The 17,545-nt window shown below is 48.4% G+C and overlaps 1 protein-coding gene and 2 long non-coding RNA genes across 3 annotated transcripts in view; 2 read left to right on the forward strand and 1 right to left on the reverse strand.

Moving 5' to 3' along the window:
* The window catches only part of LOC147581292 (uncharacterized), a 256,335-nt gene that overhangs the window by 40,148 nt on the left and 198,642 nt on the right, over positions 1-17,545 (forward strand). The gene's annotated exons all lie outside the window — the stretch shown is intronic.
* LOC147581293 (uncharacterized) lies at positions 5,316-7,625 on the reverse strand. The gene is made up of 3 exons (XR_015251644.1): positions 6,541-7,625; positions 5,876-6,296; positions 5,316-5,483 (listed from the first exon to the last, which is right to left on the reverse strand). It is a non-coding gene; the product is annotated as an uncharacterized LOC147581293 (long non-coding RNA).
* Positions 7,689-17,545, forward strand: part of PPP1R14C (protein phosphatase 1 regulatory inhibitor subunit 14C) — a 90,353-nt gene continuing 80,496 nt past the window's right edge. The window contains exon 1 of the mRNA XM_025925197.2: positions 7,689-8,197. Coding sequence (XP_025780982.2) covers positions 7,865-8,197 — 333 coding nt within the window. The 5' untranslated portion in view covers positions 7,689-7,864. The remainder of the gene's footprint in view (positions 8,198-17,545) is intronic.

A 17,545-nucleotide genomic window follows, 5' to 3' on the forward strand; every position in this document is an offset into this window, starting at 1 on the left:
CGGGGGAGATTGTGACCAGCTGATGGCAGAGTCTGATAAGAGTACAGTCGGAATGACAATTGGATCTTACATTTGATTCCTCAGCCGCCGGCTCATTTTAGCCTCAAACCAGCAAGACGTTTGAAAGCCGAAACCAAATGCTGGAGGAAAAGGCGAACAGAGATCCAGCTCACATGTAGGACCTTGGGAGAGCCGAGTGGTACCCACCCGTTTCCTTTGTTTACTACGGAAACGTAGTAAAAACCCGTAAAAACCCAGGCGTGTCTCCGTAGAGGGGAGAAGTGTGACTTCCTCTGAGTTAAAAGAACAGCCAGTGCCAGATCGAGCCTCTGTTGAGGAGCAATGAGAGAGATCTGCGTTTGGAGAATCAAGAAAAAAATGTGTAGAGCCAGAAGCGGAGAGAGCTTCACTCATCTACTGTCTTGGGGCACCTGCTTGCTGTAAGCGTTGCTCTTGGTCCCGAGAATACAAATTCCACTTGGTCACATACTTGTGTTCAGGGGTTTATAATCTAGTGGGGGAGGTGGGCAGATGACGCAACAGACTCCTTCTGCCATATATATGTAATACATATGTAACGTATATGTAATATATAAAATATAATATACCATTATATATAGTTTCCAAGTAGTCATAAGAGTGAGGGAGAGAAATAAAGAGAGCAAGGGGATAGAGGTACAGAGAGAAAGCCTATCTGAGGAGGTGAAACTTGAGCAAAGACTTGATCACAGAAAGGCTTGATGGGCGATGTGATGGAGAGATAGTCGGTGGCCAAGGGGTAAACAGGAGAATGACACCTTGCCAGAAACTGGGAAGAGCTTAGTCAGGGATGTGGCCAACCCCAGATGGGGGTGTGAAGAGTTAGGCTGGCTCCATGAGCAGCTAACAGATGAGGCTGTAGGCACAGGAAAGAGCAGAAAGGGAGTGCTCCGTACTTGGGGACCCCAGGCTCTGCAAGGTATTGGGAAGACTGAGGTGTGTGTCTAGGGGGGTGGGGAGGGTTTGCACAGACGCCAGAAAAGAAAGTAAGAAAAGCCCCATGTGCAGTGTGAAGTCATTCGGGCAGTAGCCCGACCCTTCCCTTGACCCGGGGAATATGGAGGGAATTTTAAGCCCGTGATATGATCACATTTGCTTCTAGAAATATCTCTGTGGGAGCTATAGAAAGAATGGGTGGAAGGCAGGGTGTGGAGACAGGCGAGGGGGCCACAGGAGAAACCCAGATGAGGGTGTGCGGGTAGAGTAGAGGGAGCAGATCTGAGACCCAGACAGGCGTACGATCATTAGGGTTTGCTTATGGGTTGGCTGGACACGGTGGATAAAAGAAAGAGTTTCTGGGCTTAACAGGGACGTGAATGGTGTTCAACAGTCCCAGCAAAAGGTAGATTGGAAGTGAAGCATGTTTGGCTTGGGCAGGTGATATTTTGGGTGGAATTTGCAGGTTTGGAGTGATTGCAAGACATCCAGGTGGAGGTTCCAACGGAGTAAGTGGTTGGGTGTGTGCGTTTACCTCCATTTATTGGGATTTGCCAATGGGGACGGTCACTGGATTGTGCTATATGGTGAGTTGCAGCGGGATGCCTATGGAGGTGATATCCCACCGCTCGCTTCACATCTCTGAAGTCAGGATGTGCCTGTGGCCATAATTTCTTTGGGATATTGTTGGAACAATGGTAAGTCAGTCCTCTCTGCTCTGTTTATGGCATGTTATATTCACACATAACAGCAGGCAACGTTTAAAGTGCTTTATTTCCAGTAATCCATTTTCCCTCAGAACAACCTGTCAGATAAGTACTACTGATCATTTTCTAGAAGGAGAAAGGATGGCACAGAGGATCTTGAAAGTGACTTGTCAAGATCACACAGTGCCTAAGCGGCAGAGTCCAGATTCAGTCCAGGCAGTTGGGACACCGGGCTTATGCTGGTAATCACCACAACATACTTGCCCTCAAACTGGAGGCTCTACCAATGTCTGGTGTCCTGCTGGTCTTTACCTTCTAGTCCTTCCACTATCTCCTGAGGAGGAGCATGGAGGTCCAGGAAAAGGTCTATCGTTATGTCCAGAATATTTTTCCTCTTTAGTTCTTTTGTGGCGCTTTCTGAAGGCTCACCCACATGCCTTATGTCAGCCATTCTGGGTCAAAGTTGTTTACCAGAACACTTGATAACCTAATAATGACAGAAAGAGAGTGCCAGAGAAATAAATAACCAGCCTGGAGTGTGCCATTAAGACTAAAGAGAGCCAGCATTTTTTCTCACAGGCACAGCTCTGGCTGACAGCAGCACTTTTCAAATTCTGGATTGCAACCCTTCAGTGGGTTGGGAAATCAATTGAGTAGATTGGAAACAGCATTCCTTCAAAATAATGAAACAGAGCAGGATAGAATAGGATGTGTAGCGGGTATATTATGTGTAATATGGGTATGTTATATGTGTGGATATATACTTGGGTCATGACATAAATATATTTCTTATTGTGGTTTGTGTTTAAAAAAACGTTTGAAAATGCTGAGCTCGAGCACCCTTTACTGTGCGGTTCCCTGCCCACCCCTGAAATATTCGCTGTACTACTCTAGCCCCCCTTATCTGTGGTTTCAGTCAACTGTCATCCAGAAATGGATGATCCTCTTTCTGACACATCGTCAGAAGGTCAAGAGCAGCCTAGCGCTAGGTCACAATGCCTCAGTCCCTCCCCTCACTTCACCTCATCACGTGGGCATTTTATCATCTCACGTCATCGCAAGGAGGGTGAGTGCTGTACGGTAAGATATTTTGAGAGAGAGAGAGAGACAGAGAGAGACACACATGCCACATTCATATAACTTTTATTCTAGCATATTGTTATAATTGTTCTATTTCATTATTCATTATTGTTGTTAATCTCTTATTATGTCTAATTTATAAATTAAACTTTATCATAAGAATGTGCGTATCAAAACCCCCACAGTACGTATAAGGTTTGGTACTATATGCAGTTTCAGGTATCCGTGGGGGTCTTAGAATATATCCCCTGTGGATAAGGGGGGGGCTATTGTATTTTCTTCTCTAATGAACTGATATAGGTGTACATTTGTGTACTTTAAACATATTTGCATAGTATATCGGTGCTAAATACGGTACACCTGTAGATCTGAAGCTTGGACCAGAAATCTGCTCTAGCTCATGATTTGGGGGGTTGTGGCAGGTAGATGGTAGGTTGTCAAAGTGGAAGCATTAGCAGGTGACAGAATCACCTGGAAAGGATGTGTAAATGAGCAAAGAAAGAGAAGAGGGTAGAATCTGGGAAGCCGTTTACCTTTAAGGCGGGGATATTGGAAAAGGAGCTCCCAAGAGCCACTGCAATGGGACAAAGAGGTGGGAGGGAAACCTGGAGTGTGTTGGCATGGGAGCCAAGAGAGGAGAGAGTTTGAAGAGCAAGGAGAGGCTCAAGATTGTCCAACAAGGCAGGAGGTCAAGCTAGGTAAGAGCTGGAAAGCACGCACTGAATTGAGCAATGTGGTGACGTTGGTGACGTTGGTTGGTGCCTTTAGTTCAGTGGTAGCAGTCGGACTGTGGGGGACTGAATGGTGAGCATGGAAGGCAGACACACTGGGGAATGGGCAGCACTTTCGAAATGTTTGGCCAATGAAATGGGGAGTTGGCTAGACAGGGGATAATGGGTTTGCACCGGAAACAAATTTGACCCTAGTGTTACAGAAAGACAAAATATTCACAAGCTAGGCTTACGGGAAGGTGTAGGGACATTTCACCTCTGTTAGAGACGAGGTGAAACTATGGATTCCCACCCCCTACTCTCAACAGTTTTCATGCTCTGAACACTCGGGTAAGAATTTCTGGTAATTGCTGAGACCAAATTTTAGAATTATGATGAAATCTATTGTTGCTCTGGTTATTTATACAAGTAATGGTTAAGGTTATTTTGGAATTGTGATTCCAAAATAATTGTATGTGCACGATACAATTAAAAACCCCTAGTTAGGAGGAGGGAAAAAAAAAAAGTATGAAACAGTAGCCAAAAGAAAAATTACATTGATAGACCATTAACAACATTACTGCTGTCGCTGCACAAAGAATAATGAAATAATGGACTGTATTTGGAAAACAGAAGATACCGTGGGTAACTGATAGAATCCAAAAGGACAGATTAAATTTCCTCTACTTTTATGATGAAAACCAGACTTGAAATTACTTTTGACTTGTCATTTTGCTTTACCAAATGTTTGAGAGAATTAGGATGTAGGCACCTTATCACTGACATTTCTTAGTCAAGATAAGAATTCTATGCTCAGATTTGTGGGCCTTGGGGCTGTAATTATCACAACCTCAAAGTAGATTACCAGGTGTTGTATAATTATTGTGATATCTAGTCTTTAAGGAGTAAGGAAATTTGCATCTGAGTATAAATATTTGTATTTGATCCTTGTTTCCCTGGGGGAGGGAAGAAAGCTGGGACCCCTGATTAAGTCACCTTATTTAACAGATTTGGGCATAAAGATCATTTTCAGAGATGAAGGAACCATCTATAATACCTGAAAGAAACTTTCCCCAAATCAGAAAGCAAGTAAAAAAGGTCCAACTTAAGAAAATGCAAAGCCATGAAGAAAGGATATTGACGAATCTTCCTTAGGCTGCTTTCATAGCAGTGAGTAATTGCCTTAAGGTAGAAGCTTGTGTTCTAGAAAATTGTGTTCTAGAAAATTCTCTTGTGTTCTAGAAAATTCTCAGACCATTCAATTCACGAAAAACCACTCATTGTTTTTGATTAACCAGCATTTGGAAAAACTTGTCTAAATGGGTTAGAAGTGAAAGTGTTTGCCTTGAACAAAAATGTATAGTGTTGAGGATGAGAAGTATTGTTAGTTTTGCTGAATTTAAACAGTCATCTATGCGAAGGGTCTCAGGACTGAGAATAATCCCCTTATTCCCAAATATTTTGAAACATGGAATGAAGTGTGTGTGTGTGTGTGTGCGTGCGTGTGCATGTGTGCGCGTGTGCGTGTGGTGGTGGTGAGCTCACTTCAAGTGTAAATCATGTCCTGGGTGGAGCAAGTGGATTTATAGGAAGAGGAACTGTCATGTTAGTTCAACTAATTGCAAGTCAAGGTGACTCATTTGGGCATCCGAAGGTCAATGTATGCATGGAAAAAGACTGACTCCTCCGTGGCTATTTTTCTATAAGTTAAGATGCCTAAAACCCTGAATTTCTTCTTAAATGTCTCTTAGTACCTGTCATTTTTGAAGTTGTAAGTGAATACTGAGTTTTAAGCACAAAGGAAAAAGTCTCTTACACAGTGAAAAAAAAATGGCACAAGAACTTCTCAGAAAGAACTTAGTGCATTTTAATAACTTCTTTGAAGTTGCTCTTGAATGACTGAATTCATTGTCCAAAGACTCAAAGGAGTTGGAATTACTTGGAATTTCCCAGTCTTCGCCATACTTCTGGATCACAGGCACAATTTTCAAAATACTGGTAGAGCCAGGTCCTAGTGCCAGAGCGAGGGAGAGATTTTGTATAGTTTCTCCTTCTATGATTACTATAATTTTAGCTGTTTTTGTTTTGATTGAAATTTTCCTGGTTGGTTCGGTCGGTTAAAGCCGGTGCTAGCTAACCTGGACAAGTGCCAGATGTCTGGAACAAGACAAGCTTACTCTGTGTGGGGAGACTGTCCTTAACCACCTCGCCACTGCCTTCCATCATCTACCTTTTGGCCAACTAGGTGCCCACCCTCTTGGCTACGTGTTCAGGGTGTAGAACAACCTCCACGCCCCAAGCAGGTGGGGGTGGGGGTGACATGGAGAGTAGTCACCAATCTCTAGGAGCCAATCATAGTAGTTCTAGCTCCTCTGTCTGTGAAAAGTTGGGTGGGGAACTCACCTTGAGGACAGCTGGCGTCTTCCATGGGGCAGATGTGTTTCAGCCTTGCCCCCTCTAACTGTGAAAGGACTCCAGCCCCATCCCATTTCACATAATCTCCCACTAGATCCTTTCCTTTCACTCCTCAGGGCCTGCCCTCTCCTGATGATGACTTTCAGGAATGGAACTCTTTGGGAAAATCCCACCTCAGGCTCTTGGCGAAAACCTTAAACGGAAAGAACAAAGCAGATGATAAATCTGGGTAGAGCAGACCCGAATGTGGGTTGACTGCAGAGCCAGAAGTCCAGGAGAAAGTTGCTGGTTACTTCCTTTACTTCCTGTGCCTTTATAGCTGTGGGTCTAGAATCCCACGCAGAATCTTCTCCATCATAGAAAATATTCAGAAGAAATTAACCTGATGACCTATTTTACTTCTGAGAAACTTTTTTTTTTTTTTATTTATTTATTTATTTTTCAACGTTTTTTATTTATTTTTGGGACAGAGAGAAACAGAGCATGAACGGGGGAGGGGCAGAGAGAGAGGGAGACACAGCATCGGAAACAGGCTCCAGGCTCCGAGCCATCAGCCCAGAGCCCGACGCGGGGCTCGAACTCACGGACCGCGAGATCGTGACCTGGCTGAAGTCGGACGCTTAACCGGCTGCGCCACCCAGGCGCCCCGAAACTTTTTTTTTTTTAAAAATACTAGCTACGAGTAAACTTCACCAGCTTTTTAAAAAAGTTCATAAAGGCTACTTACTGTGTTTGAGCATCTTTGTGATTTCTTTCAGTTGCCTCAACAGAAATGGAATGTTGTGTACAACAGACATATATTAGTGTCTCCCTATAATTTTACACACATACACACGCAGCTTTCTGTTTATAACTTCCCTCCCCATCTCTTTGCCCGAAACCTTATAATAAGCTCATTCATTTGTAACTCTACTTGGCTGCATGATGTTTTTAGAGTAGTAAAATTAGTTCAATTGCTTTCCCCGGTAAAAAGAGGTAGCTTGGAAATGGTATTGAGAGAGAGGAAAGCTGGCTAGTCAGGGAATGCAACACTAGAAATGTAGGACCAGTAAACAGCACCGAGTCCTTTAGAGAAATGTTTGCTGTATGTCCCCAGCCCCTTAGCTAAGCGATGATCAAGCCTTCTGCCCTTTAGATATAAAGACATCGCAATGCTCTGCCTATGAACGAACAGACGCTTTGTAAGGAGAGAAAAACTGGTCTGAAGAGAATTTCTCAGGCGCTCTGATTGTCTGATTGCACAAACATCGCCTCGTCAATTTTTCTCACAATCCCAGAGAGGAAGTGGCATGAATAGGAATGTGTTTGGCGCTGGAGGGTGGGGACAGGAGGGAGAGAGACGCTTCCCCGCCATCCGAAGAGGCGGGAGGGCCAAGAAACCCTTCACCAGGAACCTGCGGCGCGGTCCCTCCCCGCGTCCCTCTCCCGGCGGTCCCTTGCCCCCGGCAGCGCCCGGCCGAGGCCGCTGGGGACGGCGGGGTTCCTGCGCCCTGAGACTGCTGGAGGCGGAAAGAGCAATTCCCCGTCCCCCGGAGGAGAGAACACGGCACCCGCGCAGTAGGACCGTCTCTGGCACCGGCCCCGAGCCGGTCCTTCGGGCGTCTGCACGCGGGCGCCCGCGCGTGCCGCCGCGCACACATTCCCGCCTCCGCGCGCAACTCCCACGCCCCAGCCCCTCGGCCCGCCGGGCGCCAGATCCGCCTCCCGGGGCTGGAGCGAGAGGGTCCTCCGCGGCGTCTTTAAGGCTGCGGTCCCCGCCCCTCCCTCTTCCCCGCCCTCCCCCGCCCGTCCTCCTCCCGGAGGCCGCGGCTCCTCCCGACCTCCCCGCGAGCCGGGCTGCCGGGCGTGCGCGGCGCGCGGAGCAGGTGCCGGCGAGCGCCTCGCATGCCGCTGCCCGGCCGGAGGTGGTAGCGGCGCGGGGCGCGCTCCGCCCGCCCCTCCTGCGGGCCGCACTCGGGCTCCGGCGCGCGCGGGGAAATGTCGGTGGCGACGGGCAGCAGCGAGGCGGCCGGTGGGGCCGGCGGCGGCGGCGGCGCGCGGGTTTTCTTCCAGAGTCCCCGGGGCGGCGCCGGCGGCAGCCCCGGCTCGAGCGGTGGCTCGGGCTCCTCCCGGGAGGACTCGGCGCCCGTGGCCACGGCGGCCGCTGCGGGGCAGGTTCAGCAGCAGCAGCAGCAGCAGCAGCAGCAGCAGCAGCAACGTCGCCACCAGCAGGGAAAAGTGACAGTGAAATACGATCGCAAGGAGCTTCGGAAGCGGCTGGTGTTGGAGGAGTGGATCGTGGAGCAGCTGGGTCAGCTCTACGGCTGCGAGGTACTTGGGCGCGGGGCCGGGAGGGTTGGGGGCCTCGCTCGTGTCCCACTGTGCCCACACGGGGATTCTCCAGCTCCGGCTCTCGGTTGCGCACCGCCCCGACTCCTGGGGACCCGACGCTGGGAGCGAGGCGCAGGGCGTTCTCTCTCCAGGGTGCCCTCTGGCGCCGGGGCGCGACGGTTGGGAGCCCCTGTCTGGTGCCGGGTGCCCGGAGAGCTGCGGGCCCTCTTCATGGCAGTGGGGAGGGTTAGGTCTGGTTAAGCGCATTGCTTTTCTCAGAGCCTTTCCAGGCTCTAGCTGCAGCCACACGAAGCGGGGGGCTCAGCAGGGCTCACCCCAGATGCGCCTAACCCAGCAAGAACAGTACTCACTGCTGAGATCCTGGCAATCCCGCATTTTTTTGCGGAGAGGGAGCAGGGAAGGGACCTGAAAGCTGCTTAACGGAGAGGAGAGGTTCTGGGGATCTCAGAGACCCCCTCGGTTCCTGAAATTCCACATCAAAATCATGAGGTGAACGCGTGTTCTCTTTTGCAGCCAGCCCCGACGCGTGTCCCCATAATTCATCCTTGCATTTACCGAAGCTGCACACGCTGGGCTTTGTTGAAGCAGCTTGCTTCCTTCCTGGCCAAGCTTAGTTACTCCCGTTGATGGGCGCAGAATGGAGAGCCTTTGGCAACCTGGAAGGGTGCCTGGGTGAAAGGCAGGCAGCTTTGCGGGCGGTGTGCGAGATGCCGGAACCCACCGGGTTCCCCTCCGCCACGACGCTGTGACTTCCCACAGTTCAGGGGCTAAGGCTTACACACAAGTCTGCCGGACGTGCGTATGCTTGATGTTAGGAGAAATGGTGAGAATAAGCTGTAACAAACGTCTGCTAGAAAAACGACTGAAGCCAAAATGATTCCCGGGGAGATTCTTTAATAACAGCAATTGTGGTCGAAGTGTTGTACTTCTCTTAAGGGCGTGGAGTGTGGGAAGGGTGGGAGAATGAAGGGGGTTAGTAATTAAGGATATGGCTTCTAAGTCAAAACTAGGTTTGTGTCCATACTGCGCTTAACCCTGTTCAGCAAAAATGAAAGGCAGATGAACTCATTGGCTTGTCTCCTGGTTTGGGGTATTCTGTTTTTCACACATTTTATGGCCTATTGTGAACGCATCCTTTCCTTAAACGTTGTCATTGCACAAGGCAACAGCATTCTTATTACGGACTACTGATGAAGGATTGTGATATAATGAAGCTTGACTATATGACTAATGGGCTTGTAAAAATATATTGTTTCCAGCCTGGCTCTTATGAAAAGCCATGCTAATTGCGTAAATAAAAACTGGCCAAAATAGGAAGTGTTCCTGGGATTTTTTTTTTTTTTTTTTAATAGGAAGTTGGCAAAACTCTTCCAAGAAACACTATGTTTGATTTCGATGGGATTACTGTTGGGTGGATGGATGTGCTCAGTCTTGCCTCTGTAGAATCCAATTAATTTTCATTTATTTCACACTCATCTTTATACTCCATTTTGGATTTGGAGAAGAGTTGAGTTAATAGCGAAACTACTGTTGAAATTAACAGTGCTGGGGCGCCTGGGTGGCGCAGTCGGTTAAGCATCCGACTTCAGCCAGGTCACGATCTCGCGGTCCGTGAGTTCGAGCCCCGCGTCGGGCTCTGGGCTGATGGCTCGGAGCCTGGAGCCTGTTTCCGATTCTGTGTCTCCCTCTCTCTCTGCCCCTCCCCCGTGCATGCTCTGTCTCTCTCTGTCCCAAAAATAAATAAAAAACGTTGAAAAAAAAATTAAAAAAAAAATTAACAGTGCTTTAGCAGTGCTGCTTTTACGGAAGACTAATTAGGTGCAGTTGGAGAAACCAGAGAGTTCCAGCCCCTTGGGCAGGTTGGCGAATCAAATATTTTGAAAATTCTTCAGAATAAATGGGGGAAAATGGTGGATCGAATGTTCACTGTATTGAACATGTAAGTTAGGTACGTATTTTAAAGGGTAAACACGACCTTGAATCTTTCCCTTGTACATCTCTTCTCCTATTTTAGACCTTCTGATGTGCAGCAAACAACTGGAGTTTTGAGAGAGAGAGAGAGAGAGAGAGAGTGCGCGCTATTTGCTGCCTGTGTGTCATAATGTGACAAGTATTTCTCTTCAAGTTGTTTGCTCTGTCATTTTAGGTTGAAGGAATATTGGTCATTGAGAGGTTGTTGGCAGTTTGCAATTACTAAGCCAATGATACACCTTTTATATAATAATAAAAAGTGTGTGGACTAATCAGTAGCCATATAACGAATTGTTTTCTCCCATCTATTTCTCCACTGGTAGGACTCTATTTTTAGCTAAAGTTCTCTGGTCTGGTAGCCTTTCCTCGCTGATAGCCTCAGGTATTTCAGCCTCTGGCTTTTTAACCTAGGAGGACCTTACCCTGGCCAATAGCTCTGAATCTCATGAACATAAGGGGACGGGAATGTCCCTTTTACACTTAAAATTGGTAAGGTTTTAAATTTGGATTGCATGCAACTGACACAGGAAGCAAATTTGCCAGGCTTCAAACTGGCCAGAGGCCTGAGCTTTCTGCCAGGTTGGGGGACAGGATGAGCGTATATTTAATTTCAGAAGAACTTCTATCAGGCAGGTGGGCAGTGAGGTGACTCGTCCCTTGCGGAGTAGAAAATAGTGATCTTTTGGAGATAACGTGCGCTTTCTAAATTAGGGGTGGGAGAGAAGGAAGACACAGAATAACTTCCTGGCCGTGGCCTTCTCTAGAAGTTTGCAGTGGCCAATCAATTTTGTATGGAGAATAATATAAGGGCACCATCTCTGGAGTCCTTATTACGTGCTAGGTGCTGTTCTCTGCACTTTGTATGGACTGATTCATTTAGTCTTTACAACAACCCTATGAAGAGGGTGCTCTTGTCCCTGTTTTACAGGTAAGGAAACCGAGACACAGAGGAAGAGGCTTCACAGCTCACAGAACTGGTGAATGGCAGGGGGTGGGGGTGGGAACACGAACCACGGCGGTGTGGCTCCTGCGGTGTGCCGGTAACTCTGCAGGGTCCGGTGTAAGAGAACCGATAGAGGCCCTCGTAGTGTATGTGTAGATATTTAAAAATAATGAGGGGCGCCTGGGTGGCTCAGTCAGTTAAGCGTCCGACTTCAGCTCAGGTCACGATCTCGCGGTCCGTGAGTTCGAGCCCCGCGTCGGGCTCTGGGCTGATGGCTCAGAGCCTGGAGCCTGCTTCTGATTCTGTGTCTCCCTCTCTCTCTGCCCCCCCCCCCGCCCCCCCGTTCATGCTCTGTCTCTCTCTGTCTCAAAAATAAATAAACGTTAAAAAAAATTAAAAATAAATAAAAATAATGAATTTGTAACCAGCATCTTGTAAAATGTGTTCTATCCACCTACCTTGATATCTCCACAGTGGCTTGGAAGGCTAGGTTTGAATTTTGAATTCTCAGACTTCCCAAGACTCCAAGCTGGAATGTAGTTGGAGAATCCACCCGCCCAGGCCTCCTTCCTTTTTCTTCCCACCCGTGGTATGGTCCCACCTGGTGAAGAGCATTGTGTCCACTTGCACACCCCATCTCGGTCTACACCCTCTGCCACCCCTTCATCATACCTTTAGCTCAGACCAGTGGCAGAGACCCCCTTGGGAGGACAGATCTGGGAGGAGCCGGTTTGCGCCCTGAAAGTGGCTTCGTATTTGATCATGAGATTGTGCGGGGCTGCAGTGGAGCCTAAAAAGAGACGGAGGTCACCGCATGGGTGTGTGGGTCCAGTTGGTCCCAGGAACGCCACAGGAAGTTGGGTGTAGAAGGACTAGAGCCCAGGGCTGTGGCCCTTCTTATCCAGGCTATGGGTAGTATCAGCAAACACCATATCAAACAGCCTTTTGGATATAAAGATACATGGGTTTATAAATTCTAAGCTTAGTTATGTCGATAGTTATCTCCCATTTCATCATCTCGTATGGATAGTTAAATCTCAGCTAGGGATTTCGTCATAATGGACCTGTTAGGATGAATCTACATCCACATTTAAGAATTTCTGTTTTGGGGCACCTGGGTGGCTCAGTCGGTTGAGCGTCCGACTTCGGCTCAGGTCGTGATCTCGCAGTTCGTGAGTTCGAGCCCCGGGTCGGGCTCTGTGCTGACAGCTCAGAGCCTGGAGCCTGCTTCAGATTCTGTGTCTCCCTCTCTCTCGGCCCCTACCTCGCTCATGCTCTCTCTCTGTCTCTCAAAAATGAATAAACGTTAAAAAAAAAAATTAAAAAAAAATTTCTGTTTTGAGAGATTTTCCTATCTCTTCCAAACCCAGACAGTTTTTAAGAGCGTTTGAAATCTGGCATAGCGTCTACTTTGACAAGTATTGCAAGATGGCTTACTGGATAAGTCATATCAATTTTTCTCATCTTGCCCAGCATCAAGATAACATCTGTACTTCCAGGTTTGCAATTTGATTTGCTCTGGAAATAAAAGCCTGTTGTTAACCTCAGATTACTGAAATGCCTGTAGCAGCCTAGCCGTAAACAGACTTGTGCGCTGAGGGCATTTTCCTGGGTTATCCTGAATGTCCATCCGGGAGGGCTTTCCCTTAGCTGCATTTTAGAAAGTGTTTTCTGGCATATTATACCTTCTCATCTTCCCTGACTCCCTGTCATGCTCATTCTGCAAATCAAGTGTTTTTCCAAATTTTTTGATGGCGACCCTGGAAAGAAATACCCTTTAGATTGCTGCCTGTCACACAGACACATGGATGTGTGAAAGACACATGGACTTACAAAGCATCATTTAACATTACTGCGTGCGCTAAAGAAAAAAATTACAAAGGTAATGTAAAATATGACTATTCATGTTTAAATACCATATTCCGTTCTATTTCGTTTTCCAGAATTGCTGGTTTGTGACCCTCCCAATTGATTTCATAACACATTTCGGGACAGTGGCATGCAGTTTGAAAAGCCAGAATTAGCTGGCGTTTATTGAGTGCTCTTTATGCATCAGGGATGATTCGTGTAATCCGAGTAACAATTTCTGATATTCTCACTTTATGGGTATAGAAACTGAGCCATGGAGATGTCGAAAAGTCGCCCCAGAGCCCATAGCTGTAACGTGGTGGGGCAGGGCTGTGTCCAGGAAATCAGTGCAATGTCACCACGGTGCCACACTGCTTCTCAAGGCGGGACGGGGCCAGGCACCTTCTGAAAGAAAGTACTTCAACCGTTTCCCTTCGGAACAGTGGCTGGGGAAATTCGGTGTGGAGGCAGCGGTTAAGAGAGTAAATGCTCTGACGCTAGAAGAGCTGAAGTCACATTGTGGCCCCAGCCCCAGCTTTCAGTAGTAGTAGTGAGTAGGCAATTTCCTTGACATCTCTGAGCCTCACCTTCCCCTCATGTTTAAGGGAGTCACCCGGCCCTCTTTGCAGGGTCGTTAGGAGGACTGGATGGGAAAGACCTGGAACGTAGGAGCTGGGATGCTGTCGCTGTTCAGTCACTCGTGTACTTTGAACCGTAGCCACTGTCTATTGCTTATTCTCTACGATGTGGGCGGAGGACAGGAAGGAAGAGAAAACAAGGCATTCACATCTATCTGGCGGTAGAATTTGGAGAAGGATGCGTAGGTACTTGGGGTCGGGATGTTGGCATGTGTTGGAACTTGAACGTGGGCAAATACTCTCTGTATCATTCCCCTTTCTTCTAGTATCTTCCTCACTCTGGAAGTTCCTGTGGGTTTTCATGTGTATGGAGAAATTAGACGTCAGTTGAAAGGCAGGCTCTGTCTTCATTTTCTTTGTAGACGTCCTAATATGGTAGAGGACAGTTCTTCAACCGTGAAGCGTTTGTTTGATTGAATGAAAAGAGTCAATCTTCAGACAACCTTTTACAAGTCATTGGCGTTGTAGTTGAATTCGTTGGTGGCATTTCTTTATTGGAATCACAGCTAGAAAAAAAATAGATTTATGGTTTGCAGCAATAATCTATATCCTACTCTTGCGTTATTACTGTTTTATTTCAGCATTGTTGAAAAGCACACCCCCCCCCCCCGTCATTGACATACTTGCTCCAAATAGGAATTTACAGATCGTGGTGACAGCGAATTGATTTTTCAGCTTCGATTGTGAGAATTCTTTTGTGAACCCGCTCTTCCTTGCATCTCCCGCCCACCCTCTTTTCCTCTGCTTCTGCTGCGCCCCCTGACACGCTAGCTCTGCCTCTGCTTCTCGCCTCTGACCCGCCTTCGCTTCTAGGGTCTTCTGCTTTTCTCCCAGCTCTGGAACTACCTGGCTGCACACGGCAAACCTGGCCTAATTGACGGCTCTCCTCAAAGGAGTCTCTCTTTCTAGATGACGGCAGAGCAAAGCCTGCATTGTTTTTTTTTTTTTTTTCCCACGCGGTGCGTGCGCTGTGTGCACGATCGCATTTTGTAGTTTAGTCCCTCGTCTCCTCATGCAGGACTTGGCTATTTCAAACCGTCACTGGTGTTTTCATGGCACCGTTTCTGCTCTCTTCCCTCCCCTTCAGCCCAGCCTGCAGCCTCCTCCTAGGCCAGCCAGTGCAGCCGCTCTGCTGTGGGGCTTCTACCCTCCCTTGCTCCCTGCGGGCCCCTGGACCCCAGCAGGTGCATGAGCCCAAGTCTTTCTCCCCTGCTAGAAACAGCAACAGCAATCGCCTGCCATGAGTAACGCTTGTCTTCCTCAGTCCTGTATCCCCTCTGGTTGCTGCTTGTTCTTCTCTTACCATCCACTTTTCTGGATCTTTCTTTACCCACGACAGATGCTGTTTATCCACCACCGCTGTCCTGAGGACCTTGCTGTTTCTCATTCCGGGGTGGGGTTGGGGTGTTGTGTGGGTCTTTACTGACTTGGCCTTCCCCGTGGAAGCCTTGGGCTTCTGAGACAGCCTCTCCAGGACCTCACGCTGTTTCCTATCTACTCTTCCAGTCCCCTTCCGGGCTTTCTTTCTCTGCCCATCTCTCTGAAGTCTGGTGTTGCTCAGGATTTGTCTTTGGGCTCCTGCTCTGCCTTCTGGGTCCCCTCCCCGCCGCATGCTCTTTCTGCATGATACGAATATTCCTGGTGGTTTCAAGTTGCTGTCCATATGCTGACAACTCTTCAATCTGTATTTTTAGCCCAGAGTTGTTTTCCGAGGACCAGATATATTCGGAGAGTTTTGAAATGGACAACGCCACTTAGAGGCTCCACGGGAGCCTCGTGGTGAACCGGTTTGCAACCGAGTTTACCTTCCTCTGCAAACCTGCTCCTCTTCCCCTGTTCCCTCAGGGAATGGCAGGAGCCGCTGTCCACACATGTCCCGGCCAGAGGTTCTGCAGGCATCCTCTCTGTTGCCTCTGCCCTGCAGGTCACACCCCGCAGTCACAAAGTCTTTTTTTTTTTTTTATATATTAAATATAATTTATTGTCAAGTTGGTTCCCATCCGACACCCAGCGCTCATCCCAACAGGTGCCCTCCTCAATGCCCCCCACCCGCTTTCCCCTCCCCTCCACCCCCCCATCAACCCTCAGTTTGTTCTCAGTATTTAAGAGTCTCTTATGGTTTGGTTCCCTCCCTCTCTGTAACTCCCCCCCCCCCCCCCCCCCCCCCGCCATGGTCTTCTGTTAAGTTTCTCAAGATCCGCCTATGAGTGAAAACATGGTATCTGTCTTTTTCTGACTTATTTCACTTAGCATAATACCCTCCAGTTCCATCCATGTTGCTACAAATGGCCAGATTTCATTCTTTCTCATTGCCACATAGTATTCTATCGCATGTATAAACCATATCTTCCGTATCCATTCGTCAGTTGATGGACATTTGGGCTCTTTCCATAAGTTGGCTATTGTAGAGAGTGCTGCTATAAACATTGGGGTACAAGTGCCCCTATGCATCAGCACTCCTGTATCCCTTGGGTAAATTCCTAGCAGTGCTATTGCTGGATCAGAGGGTAGATCTATTTTTAATTTTTTGAGGAGCCTCCACACTGTTTTCCAGAGTGGCTGCACCAGTTTGCATGTTGACCCTCGCTCCTTACGGCTCTGTAACCTGGTGCCTGGACTTCTCGCTGCCCCCCCCCCGCCCCCCCCCCATTTGTGCAGCTCCTTAAAATTTCTCACCAATTGACACTTCCGTCTCAGGTCTCTCAAATTACTGCCACCACCAGCAGCCCCCTGCTTTGCTGCTGCTGTTATGACCGCTTGCTTCAGCCACTGATACAGCTCCCGGCTGAGGGCCAGGTGATCTGTATGTTTTGTCTCCCATGGTCAAACCTCACAGTAACTTTAGGGGGGGGTTTGTGGTATCATCTGCATTTCTTCATTTTGTGGCGGAGGAGACTGAGACCAGACGACTTGTTACGTGTCCCTGTCTCAGCTCGTCCTGACTGCAGAGTCCCTTCGCCACGATGCAGCCATTGCGCCCAGCAGCTCCATTTATTGAGTTCTTACTTCATAGGCCCATCCTCGCCATGACTCTGCAAGGTAGGTAAAGAAACTGAGGCACTGAGAGCTTGAGCAACCCCTGGTTAGAGGCCACGTCACTTGCAAGGGGCGGAGTCCGGAACGGACACCTGTCTCTGGTTCCTGGGCTGGGGCCTCCCCCCGTGAGCCTCTCCTCCATCCACCCCTCGCTGCGGTGACTCAAAGTGTCTTCTGAAATCCAGACTGGATCCTATTATTCCAGGGCCCTCATGACAAAGCAAGAGCCCATAGGCTGCAGCAAGGGCTCCGGGGCTTGCCCTTGTATTTCCTCTACGGAGCATCTCTGATACATCCCCTCACCGGCAGGCTGGCTGCAGGCTTGCCCCGCTCTTGGCGCACCGTCTGTCATCCAGTCGCACAGCTTCGCGAGGGCAGGATCTCGTGGTCCCTGCAGCCCCAGTGTCTCTCAGGCCCCTGGCTGCACTGAGGTGTCCAGTACCTGGCTGGCAGGTGAGTGTGATAGAAACCGGCCCTCGAGACCATGTTCCGGAACTGTGCATTTCAGAAATACACGCCCCCACTTAACTGCACTAATGCCATTTGGCTCTGCCTGTGTTCGAAGTCTCCTCTTTCATTGTTGACTCAAAGTTTTGTTTCTTTCCCTTGGTTGTGAATTACATCCGTGCCGTCCTTTGAACCTGTGGACTGAACGGAAGTTGTGACGGCGTAAAGCACAGGTACAGGGCGATGAAAGTCTTCAAAGGGAGTAATCACAGGTTGCTGCCACTTCTGTCTGTAATTTAAATTTTTCGGTATGTACAAGAATCCTATTTTATTTGCACCATAGTTGCTCATTTCTCTGAGAGTGGAAATGCTTGCTGGGCGAGGAAGGGGTGAGTGCTTTTCCACCAGCAGATAAGATTCAGAGCGACAGGCTCACACAGGTTT

Source organism: Puma concolor, chromosome B2 (assembly GCF_028749965.1).
Source record: "Puma concolor isolate L17-30 chromosome B2, mPumCon1.1.hap2, whole genome shotgun sequence".
Lineage (NCBI taxonomy): Eukaryota > Metazoa > Chordata > Mammalia > Carnivora > Felidae > Puma > Puma concolor.